The 19,567-nt window shown below is 41.1% G+C and overlaps 1 protein-coding gene across 1 annotated transcript in view; it reads left to right on the forward strand.

The window, feature by feature from the left end:
- Positions 1-19,567, forward strand: part of yes1 (YES proto-oncogene 1, Src family tyrosine kinase) — a 26,915-nt gene continuing 7,348 nt past the window's right edge. The window contains exons 1-7 of the mRNA XM_058073678.2: positions 1-345; positions 11,724-12,023; positions 13,656-13,755; positions 14,064-14,162; positions 15,281-15,384; positions 15,811-15,960; positions 17,022-17,177. Coding sequence (XP_057929661.2) covers positions 11,732-12,023; positions 13,656-13,755; positions 14,064-14,162; positions 15,281-15,384; positions 15,811-15,960; positions 17,022-17,177 — 901 coding nt within the window. The 5' untranslated portion in view covers positions 1-345; positions 11,724-11,731. The remainder of the gene's footprint in view (positions 346-11,723; positions 12,024-13,655; positions 13,756-14,063; positions 14,163-15,280; positions 15,385-15,810; positions 15,961-17,021; positions 17,178-19,567) is intronic.

Consider the following 19,567-nt stretch of genomic DNA (forward strand, 5'->3'; position numbering starts at 1 on the left):
CGTGAATGCATCGCGCTTCCCTCTCCGGCCTCGGCTACTAGCCGGCTATTGTAGTGCAGGGACAACTCACGAGCAGCCACATATTTTGGGACATTTAAAGCGGATTTTGTCCTTAAAGGAAATAACCAACACCAGTTTATGCCCACCCTAACCCTTCGTAAAGGACTATCCGAGGTTCTGGCGGATGACTTCGAGCTCCGGGCGGAGTACTTAGTCGGCATGGGACGGACAACTGATATTTGATTGTGTATCTCCACTTTGGACAAAACAACAACAAAAGGTGGACAAACAAAAGCGGAAGAGGCAAAAAAAGACGCATGTAGCCAGACTACGACGCTATTAAAGGTAAGGTTTTAAAGGTGCCCTCTGGGAAAAAAGAAAGTGGCGCAAGAGCGAGGCCTGGTAGTTTTGTGTCGCTGCAAAGAAAGTTGGGAATTGTGTAATTGATCGTCGTTTTTTGTTGCATTGTGAGGAAAGCGTGCGTGAGCGACACCTTTACCCGAAGCAGTGATTCGATACACCGAGGATCTCCAAACAATGCTAGGATGAGCTAATATGTTGAACGCTAGCTTAGCTGCAAATCAACAAAGTTGTTCGTCAGATGTACGTTTGTGCAATCACAAGCCTAATATTTGTTGCAACTTTACATGTTCTTAACGCTTTAGAACTTTAAAAGCGCATTTATTTGTGCCTCACCCTCCCTGAAGACCTCATGTGTAGCAGCCCTTTGCATTCTTTTCATGTACTTGCAGTGCATTCACGCATGCGTAAAGCACGCAACTACTGTAATAGTCTGTGCTCCTGTGTTTGGATGCTCCACTGCCCTGGTAATCCTCATGTATGCTAATCCCTCTGTTCGTGTGTGTGACACAGACACACACACACACACACACACACACACACACACACACACACACAGCTGGACTGTGAGGAGATCTAACAGGTGGCCCAGTATCATGGATTTAAAGCCGAGCAGGAACCGTGAAGGATCCTCTCATGTGGAGTACATCACACACTTATAGGGTGTACTCAAACTAGGAGAATCTCACCTAAAGGCCTGCACATTCAGCTGGTGTGCAGCTAGTGCTCTGATCTGCTTTGTAATCTGGTACATTTCCCCTCCTTTGGCAGGATTCAGGCGCAGTGATTGCTATTGCTCTTTGCATGCTCTTGATAACTAACACATTTCATAATAAACCAAAAACTATAAGTAAATTGAAAATAAAAACCCACGGCAAACGTAATGCACGTGAATGCTTCCCTCCCAAGTACGGTTATTCCTCAATGTTCCTGGTTATTTGTTTCTGGAGTGACCATGATAAGTGAATCAATGACAAGTGTATAGTATGATTCCTTATTTATATACTGTATGGAATATTCTTGTAGTTAGAGCATAGAAATCCTGTTTACGACCTTCTAGATAAGTTTTTTTTACACTAAAGCCCTCTACACATGAAATAACACCCCTATAGTTGCCTTTACACCCGTATTACCCCAAAATAGCGGGGGTCTCAAACTCAATTTACCATGGGGGCCACTAGAGCTAGGGTATGGGCGAGGCTGGGCCGCATCAGGTTTTCCAAAAAAAAACGCATTTATGAAAAACAGAAAAATTTATAAACTTTGTTTTGGTTCAGATTTTCTACAAGAAAAGCTCTGATAAAACATTCCACTGAAATATCCTAATTTTTATTTTTCTACACAAAATAAGAAATAAAATAAATAAACAAATCAAGAATAAAAAAATCAATCAATCAGTAATAAATAAATATCATAATAATAATAATAAAACGGCAAATAATAAAAAACTTAAAATTAACAAAGCATTATTAGAGCCCTGTAGACATGACAAAACACGACTATAGTCACATTTATACTCTTTTTATTTACAACATATTGCGCAACTGCAGGGTCTTGAGACACATGCTGACTCGCAAACTAGAGAGCTAGCGACCTAAACGGTAGCCTTCAAATTATTTCCTTTAAACTTAAAAAGCCAAAAACTTACCACTTCCACACGGATAGGGAGGATAACTATTAACAGTTATTTAACCTTTAACATGAACATTAATCAAACGTAATCATTTTTTCTGGGTACATGATACCATACAGCATCCATATAACCGCACTAACATTAAACTTTCATATCAAGGCGGGGGCCTCAAACTAGTATCCTGCGGGCCACATTCGGCCTGCGGGCCGCGTGTTTGAGACCCCTGCTATATAGTATGAATAATAATAGAAGATATAGAGCCCATGCTAATGGAAACTCGGATGGAGTCACGGAATTGGCCAATAAAAACAGAATTTACCACAGAATCTCGTGGAAATTGACATTATGTTCATGGATGTTGTCATTGTGATGCGCAACCTAAACATATCGAGATGGCAATAAACAACGGCGAAAGTTGGCAGAACCTCCCCTAATGGAGCATTATTGGAAGCCCAGCAGGGTTAGCTTAGTTTAGCATGCTTGTGTGGTCGTGTGTGTGTGTGTGCGGACTGGATAATTATATCTTCACTGCGTTTTGTTGTACCACTTTAATGAAAGGAGTGCTTTACAATGCCCGATGATGACTTGCAGGTTCTGCAGTGAAAAAAGACGAGACGAACGTTTACCCAGCAACAAACATTCTCAATGCATACAGACCACAAGAACACATGTTCAACTGTACACAAAATAAGCACGTCAGAAAAAAATCTTACATATGCATCTGTGACTACATATTCCTTATTCACAAGAACGGCCATGACAGTTTAAGAGTTGGTAGACAATGTGTACAGAAGCTGACATCCCATTACAAAAGTTAGCCATGCTACATCCATTTCTCACATATTAGGGATTGGTGTGCCTGTTTTGAGATAATCCAAATCTGCAATCAAGTTTGGTGCTTGTGTGTCTTTATATATTTACCCATTTGTATGCTTGAAAGTGCCTAAATTAGGTAAAATATATATGTATATATATCGCATCAGGGAAATTGCAGTAATACAGCAGAATACAGATGAGATGGCACAAGTGTGCAAGTCCAAGTCCCGCATTGTACGACTTTGCCCGAGGTGCCTATGCCTCCGCACTCTCATTGGGTACAACAAGGCCTGCTTTACGGCGTGAGGACGCTTCCCTCGCACTCTTATCAGGCTTTCAATCAGCGCAGCAGGTGGCCTTGGTGGCGTGAATGGGCCAGTCGGAAGGAAGTTTCTCGCCCCAAAAGACCCCCATCGCTTTCCTGAGTGATTGGCAGACGTAGAGAAGACGCCTCAGAGCGCGTGCCAGTGCGATTACAGCTTCAAGTGATGCTCTTGTAACCTCTGCTAGCTTCCAGTTGCCTCTGTCAGCTTGGATTTCAGACAGAAGTGTTGGCCTGTCCATCTAAGGAGGTGTGATTGTCCACTTGATACGCTATTGTGTTATGTTAGGATGCTAATAGTCTGTACAGTAGTCATAACCGTCATAGCGTTTGTTATATATAAAAAAAAGAGGCAGGTTTCAAGAGTGTTCTGCCATCCAAAGGTTGACGAGCCACTTGCATCTTATCTGATTGGCTGTAAGGGCATTTTAAGAGCCGACAGCTCTGCACGAAAACCACCAAGTGACTGATTAATTTGCTGTCATCTCAATACTCAACTGGAACTGGAAAATAGGCCATTACACAGGGATTTGTTTGGTTTGGATTTTATTTAAGTGGCCTGAAAAAGAAATATTAACAAGTGTCATACTATTATGACAGGGAACATTTTAAGCAATTTTATAACATGCAATTGTCATGGAAGTGTAAAAATAAACAGTAAAACAACAGTTAGAATAAACAATAAACGTGTACCATATTTTCCGGCCTATGAGTCACACTTTTTTAATCATAGTTTTGGATAGGCTTGTGACCACTATATGCTGCTCCCACTGTTCATTGATGTGGCATGAGATCGGGAGCTTGGTGAACTTGTATACTAGTAACTTACTCCCAAATAACATATATTCTATACTATAAACGTTTACTTTTTCACACGCTTTGAACCCTGCGGCTTACACAATGATGCCAATGGTTGATATCCGATGAGTAGAAAAAATCGTGTATACCGTGTATTGGTATATCCCACGTTACAAAGTGCGGTTTATGGACCAGTGGGACCTGTGTATATGTATATCCTGTATTTTTTTTATGTGGTGTGTGACGATAGTTCAAAATGTAATTTTTGTTCCGTATGCTACTCTACGTATGTAGCTAAATAATACATAGTTAATAATAAGTAATAATAAATATTACATTAACATAGAGACACATACTGTTCTTGGTCTTGATTTTTGTGATATAATTTTTAAAAGGAGTCTGTTGTGCTCATGTTTTGTCCCTTTATATAGAGTTGTGGACTCCTATAGAGCAACTACACACAATAACCCGCACAGAAAAGCTTTCTCTTTCAGAATCTGCACTTATTGTGGATTTCCAAAACAGTCTGTATTAATGTATTCTCCGGGCACGCCCACTCTGCTGTGAGGAGGACAGGTCTACGCTTGTTTTTCGAGAATGCCCATATAAGGAAGTCCGGCTCACTGTGACGTCACAGAGAGTCAGTGTTAGAAAAAAAACTCTCAGAAAACGAGCATTCAAACTTCTTCCAGGGCAAACTTGATTATCTGAAACTTTGACATAGTTTTACGCGATAATCCAACATTCTCACCACATTTATTAATTAATGCTTTTGTTTTGTAGTTAGGATGCTTTCAGCCTCTAAACTTTTGGTCCATTTCAATGGATAAATCTTTTGACTTTTCACACCCCAATTAACAAGCTCTAAGGCTATTCTGGTGTATAAAAGTGCTAATAATGCTAATAAACACTTGCTGATACCATTTTCTTCTGATCTTGTACCGTCTTCTGTTTGTTCTGAATCTTAACATTGACATTTAGGCCATAATTTTGTTAAGGCTCGACTGGTTTTGTTCAGATTCTGTATCGCTTTCCTGTCAACATGATAAATAATTAATAATTAATCAGTCCATTAAATGTTGTGTGGGTGACATTTGCAGTCATTTTTCATAGTAAATTTTCATTGAAGTACACTTTTACAAACTAAAAGCAAAACATGTACTTGAAAAAAAGCCAAAGAAAATGAAAAAGTCCACTTTTTCTTGTATTGACTCAGCTTGTCTTTATGTACTTATTTTGCATTTTTGTTTGACTTTTGGACCGAATTGTTGGATTTTGAGTGTTCACTGTAGTATAACAAATTTGTATCAATGTGAGAAAGCTTTTTTTCCCCCATTTCTTCCTTTTTACATACCAACTTTTTCTCCCCAGTCTCTCTTTTTTTGTTCCACTGTGGGAAGTAGCATGTGTCCCCTTAATCTGGCACGCCATTGCTGGCTCTCGGCCACACATCCAGGCTGTCACATGACCTCAGATGGTGGTTCCGCCTCCAGGGGCATTTGCTTGGACACAGCATTCCTGATATTCTCAGGGCATTCATTCGATCGCAAATGGGATGTTGAGGTTGTCTTAGAAAGACGTTTCACCGCTCATCCAAGCAGGCTTCATCAGTTCATGCTCAAAGACAAGTGGGACACACACTAGTCATACTAGTCTTGTTCTAGTCTGAGAGCTTGGTGCAAGATCCAGTCTATTTATCCTCGAAAGGATAAATGGTGGTGGTGTCAAATAACGATCGTTAGAATACAATGGGGTGGGGCCTTTGAGGTTTTGAGGGCATCCCTCAGGTGCTTATGCGCTTTTTCTTTGTTCTGTGGGCTGGTGGGAATATTATCAGGTCTGTACTGTGGGGTTCTGATAGCATAGAGAACGCAGGGTTGCTAATAGCTCTACCAGAGTTTTTTTACACACTGGTAGTCCAACAAAACACATTACACGTTACTGATGCTGTAGAAAGCCTAATGCTAAAATGCTAAAGCTACTTACCATTGAGAGACATCTTGAAGGAACGTCTTTTCTTGAGAAACATCAGACTGTCCAGTCTCTACTTCCGGATCGGATTCGGGATCCAACACATATGGCTGTATGTTAAAAGCGGACATTTTAAAAGGATAAATTGCAGTTATCAACTCCTGCAAAGTTGGCGGCACAAACTGGAAGTCTTTCTATGCACTCTACATTGTGACCAACCACAGCAGAGTGGGCATGTCTGGAGGCGGGCGGTGGGTGCAATAAATTAAAACAGACTGTTTTCGCAGGAACCATGAAATCCAAAGAAATACAGCTGAATAGGTGCAGATTCTGGAAGAACTAGAACACTTTCTGTGCAGATTATTGTGTGTAGCTGCTCTATAGGAGTCCACAACTCAATACAATGGTTTTTTAAGAATACATGAATGGACTAGGCTGCACGGCGATCGAGTGGTTAGCGCGCAGACCTCACAGCTAGGAGACCAGGGTTCAATTCCACCCTCGGCCATCTCTGTGTGGAGTTTGCATGTTCTCCCCGTGCATGTGTGGGTTTTCTCCGGGTACTCCGGTTTCCTCCCACATTACAAAAACATGCTAGGTTAATAGGCGACTCCAAAGTGTCCATAGGTATGAATGTGATTGTGAATGGTTGTTTGTCTATATGTGCCCTGTGATTGGCTGGCCACCAGTCCAGGGTGTACCCGGCCTCTTGCCCGAAGACAGCTGGGATAGGCTCCAGTACCCCCCGCGACCCTCGTGAGGAAATAGCGGTAGAAAATGAATGAATGAATGAATGTTTTCGCAGGAACCATGAAATCCAAAGAAATACAACTGAATAGGTGCAGATTCTGGAAGAACTAGAACACTTTCTGTGCAGGTTATTGTGTGTAGCTGCTCTATAGAAGTCCACAACTCAATACAAAGGTTTTTTAAGAATACATGAATGGACTATTGGACACATATTAAGCAAAACACGAAGAGAATGGTAAGTTTCTAGACTCATAAACATTGAATAAAAAATGAAATGTTTGCTCAGTAATTAACGTAACATTTATAGATAACTTTGTTTTAACTTAGTTTGTAACCTCTTTGGATTCATTTCGTTAAAGTCTTTGACTGTTCACCCACTAATGTGGAATGTGATCTGGATTTAGACCGTTTAGGTTAGTTTTACCCAACTGATGATGTGTTGTTGCAATAGTATTCATTGCAGTCATTATTTAAAGGGGAACTGCACTTTTTTGTGGTATTTTGCTCATCATTCACAATCCCTGAATTGCCGCCGGCAGGAGGGGGAGAGGGAGAAGCGTGGCTGCATCCGAACCGTTAACCCAGTTGTAAATTGATTTGTTCATATCGGCCAATCGGATTTAAATAAAGGCCTATACCGATATACCTATACCCTGATTATCGTCCCGTATATAGTTGGTCAACCACTATTACACACGCTCTATGCACACATTTCTGCAGTGGTTTGGAATGGAATGGCCTTTATTGTCATTATACAAGTTGTACAACGAGATTGGAGAGCTTCTCCTTTCAGTGCAGTAGTCAAGTTAAAAAAAAGTATATAAAAGTAGAGTAAAAAAAGACAATTTAGCAAGATATATATACAAGATATCCAAAATATACACATAGTATTGCACAGGAGCATATGCAGAAGCAGACATATTGCAGATATATTAATTTTAGTGTATTGATAAATGGGTCATAGTGCAAATAATGACTGGTGCAAGATATCAGAACAAGGCAAACCAAGGTCGAAGCTGTAGTGTGTGGTGTGATGTGAATCTGAGTGTGGACTTGCATCGGTCCAGACTTGATCATATGGATTTACAGAGGATATAACACTGGGCACAACATTAGGCACACCTGTGCATGATGAAATGTAAAAACTGCATCGGTATTATGTGCTAATGTAGGGATATACTAAACAGCCTGCAAATGTGTTAGGCCCCCCCTCTGTGCATTGTCCCTAAATGTTTCTGATGGATGGCGTGGCCGCTCGGCTCCTCCTAGGTCCCGTGCCCTTATTAGCATTTATACGGCTCTGTTAGCATGTGTATGAGCTTGCAAAGCCAGCATGCCTTTCATCATTTAGGACCACCACCAGAGACTTTGTCCATAACAAAAGATCCATGGCAGAGAAAACTGAAAGGGTTAGCTTAGTGTCTTTTGTCTTGAAGAGTATCCTTCTGTTTTGTAGCTTTCTGTCATTTTGCATGAATGAATAGACTATTTGGAACAATAGACTAATTGCTAAGTAAATCCTTTACCAAACAACGTCCTTTTTTTGCGATTAAATATTGGAATATAACACATTCATTTGCTAGTCAATAAAGACTATCGTAAATTCTGCAACATTTAACACACCGAGAGCTAGCTTCTGCAGCTGAGGATCGGCCCACCATGGTCCCCGCTTTTGGCCCGACTGGGCCCCATGGCTGCAACAGGTTCAGAAGGGCCCTTGGTGACCCACATTCGGGAAGGGGAAACCTTGATCTAGTGTTTATTGGCGGTTATTCGCATTGGTAGACCACGCATCTGTCGACTATTGACTACAGTCTGATCATGTTGATGTTGCTTTAATTCCGTTTGGTCCCGATATAGAGTGGTTGAAGTTGAGGTCAAAGGTCATTTGTCTCTGCGTCTGTCCTGATGTCACATGGTCTTCTAATAATCAGGTTTGAACTAGTGCACTTAGCTTTATTGTAGGTTATGCTCTAACCCAGGGGTCGGGAACCTTTTTGGCGAAGAGAGCCATGAAGGCCAGATATTTTAAAATGTGTATCTGTGAGAGCCATATACATTTTTTTAAACATTGAATGCAATAAAATGTGTGCATTTTTATGTAAGACCAACAGTTTTAGATATAATGGGCTCTAATTACGTAGACCAGGCACACTACCCCACGCCAATGGGGTGTGGCCAGCACACTTTCGTGAACAGCGCAGTGTCTAATAATAAATCAAATACTTGTTGCCATTAATACAACTTCTGCTGCTGCATAATTTTGCACTATACTCAGTATATTTCATTCTTTTGGCCATCTTTGCCAGAAGGCTTGGTTCTGCAGCTTTAGCTAGGTGACTATTTGACTAAAGGAGAAAAGTTTATATTTACATGTTGACATCTCAATGACCGAGGTAGACTACCGCATTACTCAGTAATAATCGAGTTTTGGTGTTTGACCTGGAAAAAATCAGGAAAGATGGATATGGTCGGCCGTATTGCAGTAGAAAATAGATGGACGAATTAAAATGCATAAAAAAGTTGTTGATTTTTAATATTATTTTTAACAGTCATTTCTGTTTACTTTAAAATGTTAGCAAAAATAAATTTTTATTGTGGTAAGAAATGCTTGAGAGCCAGATACAGTCATCAAAAGAGCCCTACCTGGCTCCCGAGCCATAGGTTCCCTACCTCTGCTCTAACCTGTGGAGACATGAAGAAGTAGACGTAGCTCTGTGAGTGGGTTGGGCTTTTTAACTCGGGTAACGCCATTGTCGTGTTTTACTTGCACAATTTAATGTCAAATATCTCGTCATTCATTCATCTCAGCATTGGCTTTCACTCAGTCTTGTTTGCTTGTAAAGAAGGCAAGAAGTCAATACAGCATCCATCTCAAAATGACAAGATCAATACACCTCTTTAGGTTTGGATATTGCGTCGTACTTCACTGCTCTCAACTATACTGGGAATAGAAATCAAATTATTATTGTTATTTGTAACACTGGGTTTAGAGCACAGTCTGCCAAATCAATAACGTTATTTGAAGTCGGAAATCAAGGAAGCTAATTCTTTTGCTGCTGATTAAAACGACACATCATCACTGTTTTTATTTTTGGGTATAAAAACTAGCAGTTTTGTCTTTTCATAGCCATCACTTTATGTTTTCCACTTTAAGCTAGCTGTCAAACAAGAGCGTGGGCTTCTTGTTGATTTTTAAGCCAGCAAAATTAATTTAGCCACCTAACTTTCCCTTAAGACACCCAATAAAAAATTTACGCTGTTTTGAAATAAAAATCACAATCATAACCCAAAACAATGACCTATACATACTTAAGAAAAAAAAAGCCATGCCAAAGTTTCAGATAATGAGCTTTACGCATTTGGAAGTGAGCCCTGAATGCTCGGTTTCACATAGTTTTTTCTAACACCGGTTTCCTGTGACATCACAGTGAGTCACACTTCCTTATATGGGTGTTCCCGGCTACAAGCTGTATGTTTTCCCACCCCTCGCTCTGCTGTTTGTCGAAGAGTTCACCATGTTAGCACGGAGTTAACGCTAATGCCTTCCAGGATGTATTTGTTGTGGTTTGAAATTGCTTAAAGAGGCAAACATCAAGCAGAAGTGGTTGGAGTTGCAGATACCAGGTGAAGAGCAAAATATTTGTTTTATGAACATGGGCGAAGTTGAACTACCTGCCAAATTGTACCAAAGCCTTTCCAACGTTACATGGTCATGTTGACGAGTCAGTAACGATTTAATTTAATCAGATTTAATCAGTGTGTGAACTGCGTTTATTTTGTGTAAGTAAGCGGTTGTCTGTGTAGCATTACAGAATTCAAATTACAGATGCCTGCAGTTGCTAATAACCTTTTCCACCACAATCGGTGGATGTACCCGAGTTTTTGGGTAGTCCTGCAAAAAACGTTTAATGGCCAAATTTTCAGGGGTCTCATATATCAATATGGGAATGGGCAGTAGTGTTTTTTTTTCTGTTTCTGTTGTGTCAGTGAAACTGCCACAGGCTGTGTCAGGGTCTTGTTTCCAGCTCCGATGGCTGTGCAGGCTTTGTTCGGGATTATGAAGTCACGGGAGCTCTTACATGTTCAAGTCGCACCTTGCTGTTCCGTGTACAATACACATTAACAGGAGAATGGCTTGCATGTGTTTGTTTTCCCGTCTTTTACGCCAGCAGCTGCAGTGATAACCTTGAGTTAATATTTAATCACCTTGTATATCGATATGCCAGCAATCTAATGCTTGCGTGTCTATCTACTCCAAATTGACCCCACATTGCATGAGAGCATATAACATTTGCATTGTTTGCTTGTTTGAGACGATTTTGAAGTAACGGGACATTCTTTCATTTACATATATTGTGACATGCATACTGTACACATACATAAAGTGCACCGAAGCGCCGAACAACGGCAGTCTGAGGTGCACTCCGCAGCTCGTAACTGCAGCAAAAGGAGAGGCTAAAAAGCACAACAAAATACTTCTTCCTACTACCTGAACCCTTCAGGTGGCACCATCGTCAACTTGAATAGTTCCGGGGTGAATTATTATTAATTATGTACCAACACCGTCGACAAAAAAAGGCGATGCAAACAAAACAGTGAGTTTAGTTGAACTTTATTTTACTATTTAACAATGCACTCGGACAATACAATTAAAGCAAGTACTATAGCCCAAGCTCCACTCACCCAGCACTTCCTCCGTGTCATCCGAGTACTCCGGTTTCCTCCCACATTCCAAAAAACATGCCAGGTTAGACAGCTGGGATAGGCTCCAGCATAGCCCCGAGACCCTAATAAGGATAAGCGGCATGGAAAATGGATGGTTGGATGTTCGGAGCCTTTGTTGACTACATGTAACAACCAGTTCGTCTAACCATCACACATCAGAAATCCGTTTTTAATGTCTAACTTTTTATACCCGACTGCTGTGCCCTGCTTTTAGAGTTCTTTTTAGCTTTGAATGAATGTATGGATTTTATATTTTAATGTCTACTACTCAACTTTATTTCAGTATTCTGAAAAGCGCTATACAAATAAAATGTATTATTATTATTATTCTTATCTTCCTCGCAGGTTTGACGATGGGTTGCGTCAGGAGTAAAGAGGACAAAGGCCCGTCTCTGAAGTACCGACCGGATAACAGCACCACTAGCAGTCCAGCCAATGCCCACCTGGGCCACTACGGTCCCGAGCCCACCATGATGGGCTACTCTCCAGCAGCTAAGAACCTCAATAATAGCTACAACAGCCATGCCGCCGCCGCCACTCTCACCCCCTTTGGCGGGGCGTCGGCCACCATGACGCCCTTTGGCGGTGCCTCCACCTCCTTCACGTCGGTGGCTGTGAGTAGTCCTTTCCCCGGCGTCATCACAGGTCAGTACATACACAACATTATGAGATAAACTACACATTATATTTCTCATTTTGAAGTGTCCAAAACTCCTACATTGACTATTTCTTTGATTGTACAGAAACTGTAGCATAGACCAAATTAAACAGTTGCTTATAAGCAGCAGATGTTATGTAGACTACATGCGTATTGACCAAATAAAACTACCAAAATTAGATCTAAGATGTGGGAAACGATGTAGCAGGCAGCCAAAGAAAATAGTTGCAAGCGCTCAAGTCAGCGTTGCCCTGGCGAAACTCCACGTCTGGCACAGTTTATGTACTCTCTCGCTCTCTCGCTCTCTCTCACACACGCCCACATGCACACCCCCGCGACGTACACACATGCACGCGTGTCTATGTCTTGCTCTCTTTCTTCCAAGGACGATAATCTGACCTGAGGGAATGCTGGCACCGATCTAATCCGACCCACTCAATTTCCTCTTGAAGATAAACACATCCGAGTCCTGTTGTCGCTGCACACCCTTTACAGCAGCCATCGTACCGGTCACGTGACTCGATGTAATCGGGCATGGGATTACACCACGACAAATTATTGTGTTAATCAATGTAATATGTTTGATGCATATTAAATGCTCTTACTGAATACTATGATATGATATACTAATTGTTGCCACAAACCAGCAAAGATAATATTTGTATATGTTTAGTGTAGGGCTGTCAAAAATAATGTTTTAATGGCGGTAACTTCTTTTTAATTTTATTATTATTTTATTTTAATAATAATAATAATAAATAAATATATAAATTATTTTATTTTAATAATAAATAAAATAATTTATTTTATTTTAATAATAAATAAATAATTTATTTTATTTTAATAATAAATAAATAAATAACAATAATATTTATTTTATTTATTATTATTATTATTTATATGTAAAATATTGTCACCAGGGCAAGCACAACTCTGTTATGACGGCCCACTGAAGCACAGTGAGCGTCACACAGTTTTTAATAAATAAATTCTGACTTGAACACATCAACAGCAGTACAAAATGGCTTCTTCCCCACCCGAATCATAATGTTCGAGGTGATAATTCCGCCATAAACGGCACACAACCGCTCCCCTCATCTCTCATGTCTTCTCTGGGTGGCTGCTCCACGTGACACATGACACCACAGCGCTGCATCATGGTTAATTTGCATACTAACAGTGATTGGATGTTTCAGGGGCATCCTCGGCTGTGTTGTGTAAAGAAAGATGCAAGTAAAGTCAAACACCATTAGGTTCGATAAGGGAGTGATCAGACACGCTAGGATCGATTGGCGTTGCCTGGGTCAAGCGGCCGAACTGAAACCATTGAGTGTTTACAAACAAGTGCTGACACTTACGGCAACACAGGACCAAGTGGGTCACTTGTGGCTCAATACGAGTGTTTGCAGCGCAGGACACAGCAGACATGCAGGTTCATGGCATGTTTGTGTTGCCATGATGTGAATTGTCATGTCGCCGCCACACAGTAAAATGTTTTTTGTGATCGGCTTTAGTAGCCATTCAAATTCAAATATGTGCTTTTTACAGCAATCAGAGGACAATCAATTGGAGCTTCCACCATTTTTATATAGTTATGAACATATGTTGCTTGTTTTTAGGTGGCGTCACATTTTTTGTGGCACTGTACGACTACGAAGCGAGGACGTCGGACGATCTGTCATTCAAAAAAGGGGATCGCTTCCAAATTATCAACAACACGTGAGTGCAGACGCATTCGCCTACTGTGTGTGTGTGTGTGTGTGTTTGTGTGTGTTTAATCCCTCTTTGTATTGGGGTCTGTTATTAAGGCTGAAATCTGTCTGGGTTAATGGCCTCCTCTGTCAGGCCATCTGTTCTCATCACTTTTCCCGGCTCCAGCCAGTCATCATTTTCAACTCTTCAGTGTTCATTACATTTGTTACTGATGGATTACATTGAAATATGTTGCTATTCACACCGCCTTTGAGTGTTTTATTTTTTATTTTTGCTAGCTGTTTTGTATTTTAAATGTGCTCCTCCCCATACAGGGAAGGAGACTGGTGGGAGGCTCGTTCCATCAACACCGGACAGAAGGGTTACATCCCCAGCAACTACGTGGCCCCAGCAGACTCCATACAGGCTGAAGAGTAAGGACTCTTTCTGTAAACATCAGAAACAATTCATACATCACAATTGAACAGAAATATACATTACTGGGGACTGCACGGTGGTCGAGTGGTTAGCGCGCAGAAATCACAGCTAGGAGACAAGGGTTCAATCCCACCCTCGGCCATCTCTGTGTGGAGTTTGCATGCGTGGGTTTTCTCCGGGTACTCCGGTTTCCTCCCACATTCCAAAAACATGCTAGGTTAATTGGCCACTCCAAATTGTCCATAGATATGAATGTGAGTGTGAATGGTTGTTTGTCTATATGTGCTCTGTGATTGGCTGGCCACCAGTCCAGGGTGTACCCCGCCTCTCGCCCGAAGACAGCTGGGATAGGCCCCAGCACCCCCGCGACCCTCGTGAGGAAAAGCGGTAGAAAATGAATGAATTAATATACATTACTGTTCAATTGTACATTAAATATACATATGAAATGTACATATCAAACAATATAAAATAAAATTTAAAATGGCGCGTTGTTTTATAGTTGATGAGTAAAATATCTCTCGTGTATGCACAGCACGTCCAACATGAATGCACCTTTCCCAGTCAGAGTGGATGGTTTCTCCCAGCCAACACTGTGGTTCTCCCTGTTTTATTTTATTTTATTTTTATTTTTTAATTTTTTTATTTTTTCTTCTTTTTTTTTTTTTATTAAAAAAATACAATTTAAAAAAAAAAGAAAAGAAAAAGTATATACAATATGTACAACATCAAATATCACCTTTTAAAGACATGCACTCTGGGACCTGTACACCGGCGTGGCTTATTCACCAGAAATGATGGTAATACTGTAAACCAACAATGGCTGACAATAGTGCCAATGAGAGCCAGTGCTTGGAAACCCTGGATTAAAGCCTCCTGTTAGGAACACTTGGCCTTCCTGGTGAAATACATACAATATGTATTAACTATTAATGATACTAATTAATTACCCGCTAGCAGTTTTATTTTCAAAATCATTGAAAGTGTTTACACAAGCCATATCGTGACCTTACAACTAACCATGATTATGGCGTACAGGTACACCCATACATGTGAGTGTTCATTACATGGCATCCCACACCTGACAGCTTCTCCCTTGCGATTTTTTTTGCAGATGGTATTTTGGCAAAATGGGCCGTAAAGATGCAGAAAGACTTTTATTGCTTCCAGGAAACCAGCGGGGTACTTTCTTGGCCCGTGAAAGCGAGACGACCAAAGGTGAGATTTTGTTTGTCTTTTAGGGTCAACCTTAGTTTATGTAGGAAAATACAGTGGAACCTTGGTGAGTGTATGCCTTGGTTAGGGTGTTTTTTTTGGCTTATGTTGAAAATGTATGCCAAAATCTTGCCTCGGTTTGCATATATACTAGACTCCTCACATTATTTGTGCACCGCGTGAGTCTAATTCCTATCACATAACATCCTTGTCATTGGCCTGTTAGTTGCCTGCTAATACATCGATTGTAATTTGTCGCTCCCAAAATGGAGCCAGAAAGTTGCAAGTGCCAGGATTTTGATCAAGCAGGTGATAAATACCATAGAATTCAAGAAAAAAAACACAACGTTGGTGTCTGAGCAGGTGTTGCTGTTACATTTATATGCATTTCTGGAGTTCCTGAAGTTTTTTTGACATTTTTTTTTAAAGGTGCCTACTCTCTGTCCATCCGGGATTGGGATGAAATAAAAGGAGACAACGTAAAACACTACAAAATTCGAAAGCTGGACAGCGGTGGTTATTACATCACCACCCGAGCTCAGTTTGAGACGCTACAGAAGCTGGTGAAACACTACACAGGTATGCTGGTATCCACTGGTAGATTCTATTTTGGACACGTTAGACGGCTTTCTCAGATGTTTTGTCTCATGTTAACATAACATGGTATTTATGGTAATGGTTTTATTTCATTTGAACATGCTTCAGATTACAATTGAATGCATCACATAATTAGTTCCCAGTTCCATATGTCCAAAAGGAGTAGGAAGAAGCAAAGCTTATTAAATCCTACCCCTCCATCTGGTACTTTTACAATCAGTAACTGTTACATTTGTTCACTTCCTGTTTTCCATAATACAGTTTAAGGGTTTTTTGTGTTTTTTTTAATAATGTATCATGCATTTAATGCATTTAATAATAATTAGTGTCAATATAGTGATATATATAGCACATCATGACTGGTTCAAGACTCTTCATCCTTGTATTTAGCAAACATCAACTGCTTGTATTGTTTCTTGAATTGGCTCATCGTTGTGCATTGTTTGAGGTCCTTACTCAATCCATTCCATTCCATTTCTCCTCTCTTGTAGAGAAGTATTGGATGACTATATTTATAGTATTTAATTGTAGCCTTTTCTCTATTTAACCGTTAATGCAGCACTTCTGAAAAGAGTTATTCAGCTGCAGATCTGCTGCTGTGATATTCAACAAATTATCCTTTACTGTTTTTTTTCCCGTCATGCCTACAAGCATGTCCACTTGATGCAGGGCTCTGACTGGTTGTGACTGCGTCACCTTTAAAAAGTCGTAGGCTGTTCGTAGGAAGGTTACTTTCTGCTTAATCAGTAATGGCATGGATGAACTGCAGCATCCATATTTTTTGGACACAAATGGCAAAAATAGAGTGAAAATAAATTTGGTGTTCGGCGCCTACAGTATGTCCAAATCTGAACCAAAATCAAAGCGATGATGGTGGTCTGATAAATGTATTTAATTTTTTTATTGTCATTGTTCTATTTACATTTTGAAAGATCCCTGATCTTACCTGACAATTTTGAGGAAAAACGTGTTTTTGACCTTTTCCTTCACACACTCGCAGCTTACATTTTCCATGTACTGTGTACTTGTCCTCTCCTGTGTAGAACACGCCGACGGTCTGTGCTACAGGCTGACGACAGTTTGCCCCACGGTGAAGCCGCAGACTCAGGGACTGGCCAAGGATGCCTGGGAGATCCCCAGAGAGTCTCTCCGACTGGAAGTGAAACTGGGCCAGGGCTGCTTCGGAGAGGTCTGGATGGGTAAGGCGCATTCATCGCGTCCATAAGGCGTAGACCTGCTGGTTGACACGAGTACTGGTCATGATTTAGTAAATGGCATTAATACACAAACGGCTTACATTCACAAATCAGGCATCCACTTTGCATCATTTATAACTCATAAATATTTCATTAGAGCCTTTATAGCAGGGCTGTCCAGACTTTTTGCACCGCAGGCGGCACGTGGAAAAAAATGAAAGGATGCAAGGCAGCCAGTGTGATTTTCGAATTAGTGGTTTTAAAACATACTAAAACCAACAATATAGTTGACTACATACTAAAAAAAAATACATCTTTCTCTGTTATTTTTCTGGAAGCCATTCAAGCTAAATGTGCAAACCTCATTATCTGAAACTTTATAGGTCAAAAACGTGGAAAAAGCATCATAGGTCCCCCTTAAGATGTGTCAAAAACTGGATAAGACCTCAAAACGTGATTAGCTTCCACTTCACCCTTTCATGTCACGACATCCCCCTCCACTGGTTCCATTCTTATCTCTCAGACCGCAGTTTATACAGCTTAAGTCTTTCTCCTCCGACTCCTCCCCAGTCACCACAGGTGTGCCCCAGGGCTCTATCCTGGGGCCCCTTCTCTTCATAACCTAGCTTCTCCCCCTCGGCCATATATTCCGCAAATTTAACAGTCACTTCCACTGCGGATGACACCCAGCTCTACCTTTTTCCAAACCTAACTCCACACTACCACCCCCCTCCCTCACCTCCTCCACCTCTCTCCCCTCAGGTCAAGAGCCTGGGTGTCAACCTTGATAGCACACTATCTTTTCAATCCCACATTAATAACGTCACCACGTCAGCTTACTTCCATCTGTGCTCCATTAATCGTCTCCGCCCCCCCCTGCCCCCCATAGCTCAAAAAATCCCTCCATAAACTACAACAGTTTCAGAACTCTGCTGTCCGGATCATCACCAGAACCACCTCATCCCACCACATCATTCCCATCCTGCAGCAACTCCACTGGCTCCCAGTGACTCAAAGAATCACCTCCAAAGTTCTTCTGTACACCTTCAAGTCCATCCATAACCTTGCCACCCCTTACCTCTCTGACCTCGTGCACATTCTCAATCCATCTTGTTCCCTCAGATCTTCCTCCTCCCGACATATCACTGGACCCTCTGCACGCCTTAGCACTATGGGGAGCAGAGCGGCTGAAAGCTCTGGAACTCATTGCCACCAGACCTCCGTAACTCAGCCACCCTTCCCATCTTCAAATCCAAACTCAAAACTCATCTGTTCAAACTTGCTTATTCTCTTTAACTGCTTAACATGGTCCCTCCCCTTATTTATTGTATGTTCTCTTTTATCTTGTATTTTATATTGGTGTTTTTATATCTTCTTTACAGCGAACCTTGAGTGTCCTGAAAGGCGCTTTGAAATAAAATGTATTATTATTATTATTATTACTTCCGGAATCTGTTCTCTTTGCCAAAAAATAACAAGCTGTGAGCCACAAATGGCCCCCGGACCGGACTTTGGTCACCAATTGGCTTATAGGATGACTGACACACAGTATGGATCTCAGCAAAGAGCTGGCCTACATATTGATAAAAGTGCTGGCGTCTGCAGTCTGCTTCCACCCAAAGGCACACATGTAGTAGTACACTAATGGCAGGAGGTTGCCCTCCTATGCTTCACTTCGTCAGCGTGCTTCTTTATCTTTACTCCCTCATTAGGCCTGCAGCAAGCCTCGACCTGCAAGCGTCCTCTGTGCAATCCCAGGAATTCTTCTGCTCCCTTCTTCCTATTTTGACGTTTCTTCATGATGGTTTATTTCTCCAGCAAACGTCTTCTTACTGATATTTCAAACTCCCTGCATTTGCCCAGTGACTTACTTTTAATACTGACTATGTTAATGCATTCTTCATGTCCCCCATTCCTCTGCATTCATTATCATCATTGCCCTATTTTGTCCTTCAGCGTGTGTGTGTGTGTGTGTGTGTGTGATTCATTCATGGAGGTCAGGCCTCATGACGGAAATGCTGGCTCTCTGCGCCAGAGTTCATTGAATGTAAGCAAGGCGTGAGTAAGTGGCTCTCCACCAGGAAGTGCAAGCTTATTTGGGTGACCATCGTGTTTTAAACAAGAGCACTTAGCGCCGGAACTCATGTTTATCTGGCTTGCCCATCCGCCCGCCTGCCCGTCTGCTTTGTTTATTGCGTTCTACGAGAGAGACGCAGTGCATTTCTAGTTGCTTTCTCTGCACACACGTTAATTCCAACATGTCCACTTAAAACATTGTGGGCTACCAATTCTAGCCCTATCCTAAACCTACATGTATAGGACATTTTTTGACATTAATTCAATACAAAAGCTGTCCAGTTTTCAAATTTTGTAGTGTTTTACATTGCCTCCTT

The sequence above is a fragment of the Doryrhamphus excisus genome, linkage group LG11, assembly GCF_037039965.1.
Source record: "Doryrhamphus excisus strain RoL-2023G ecotype Guam linkage group LG11, RoL_Dexc_Guam_v1.1, whole genome shotgun sequence".
Lineage (NCBI taxonomy): Eukaryota > Metazoa > Chordata > Actinopteri > Syngnathiformes > Syngnathidae > Doryrhamphus > Doryrhamphus excisus.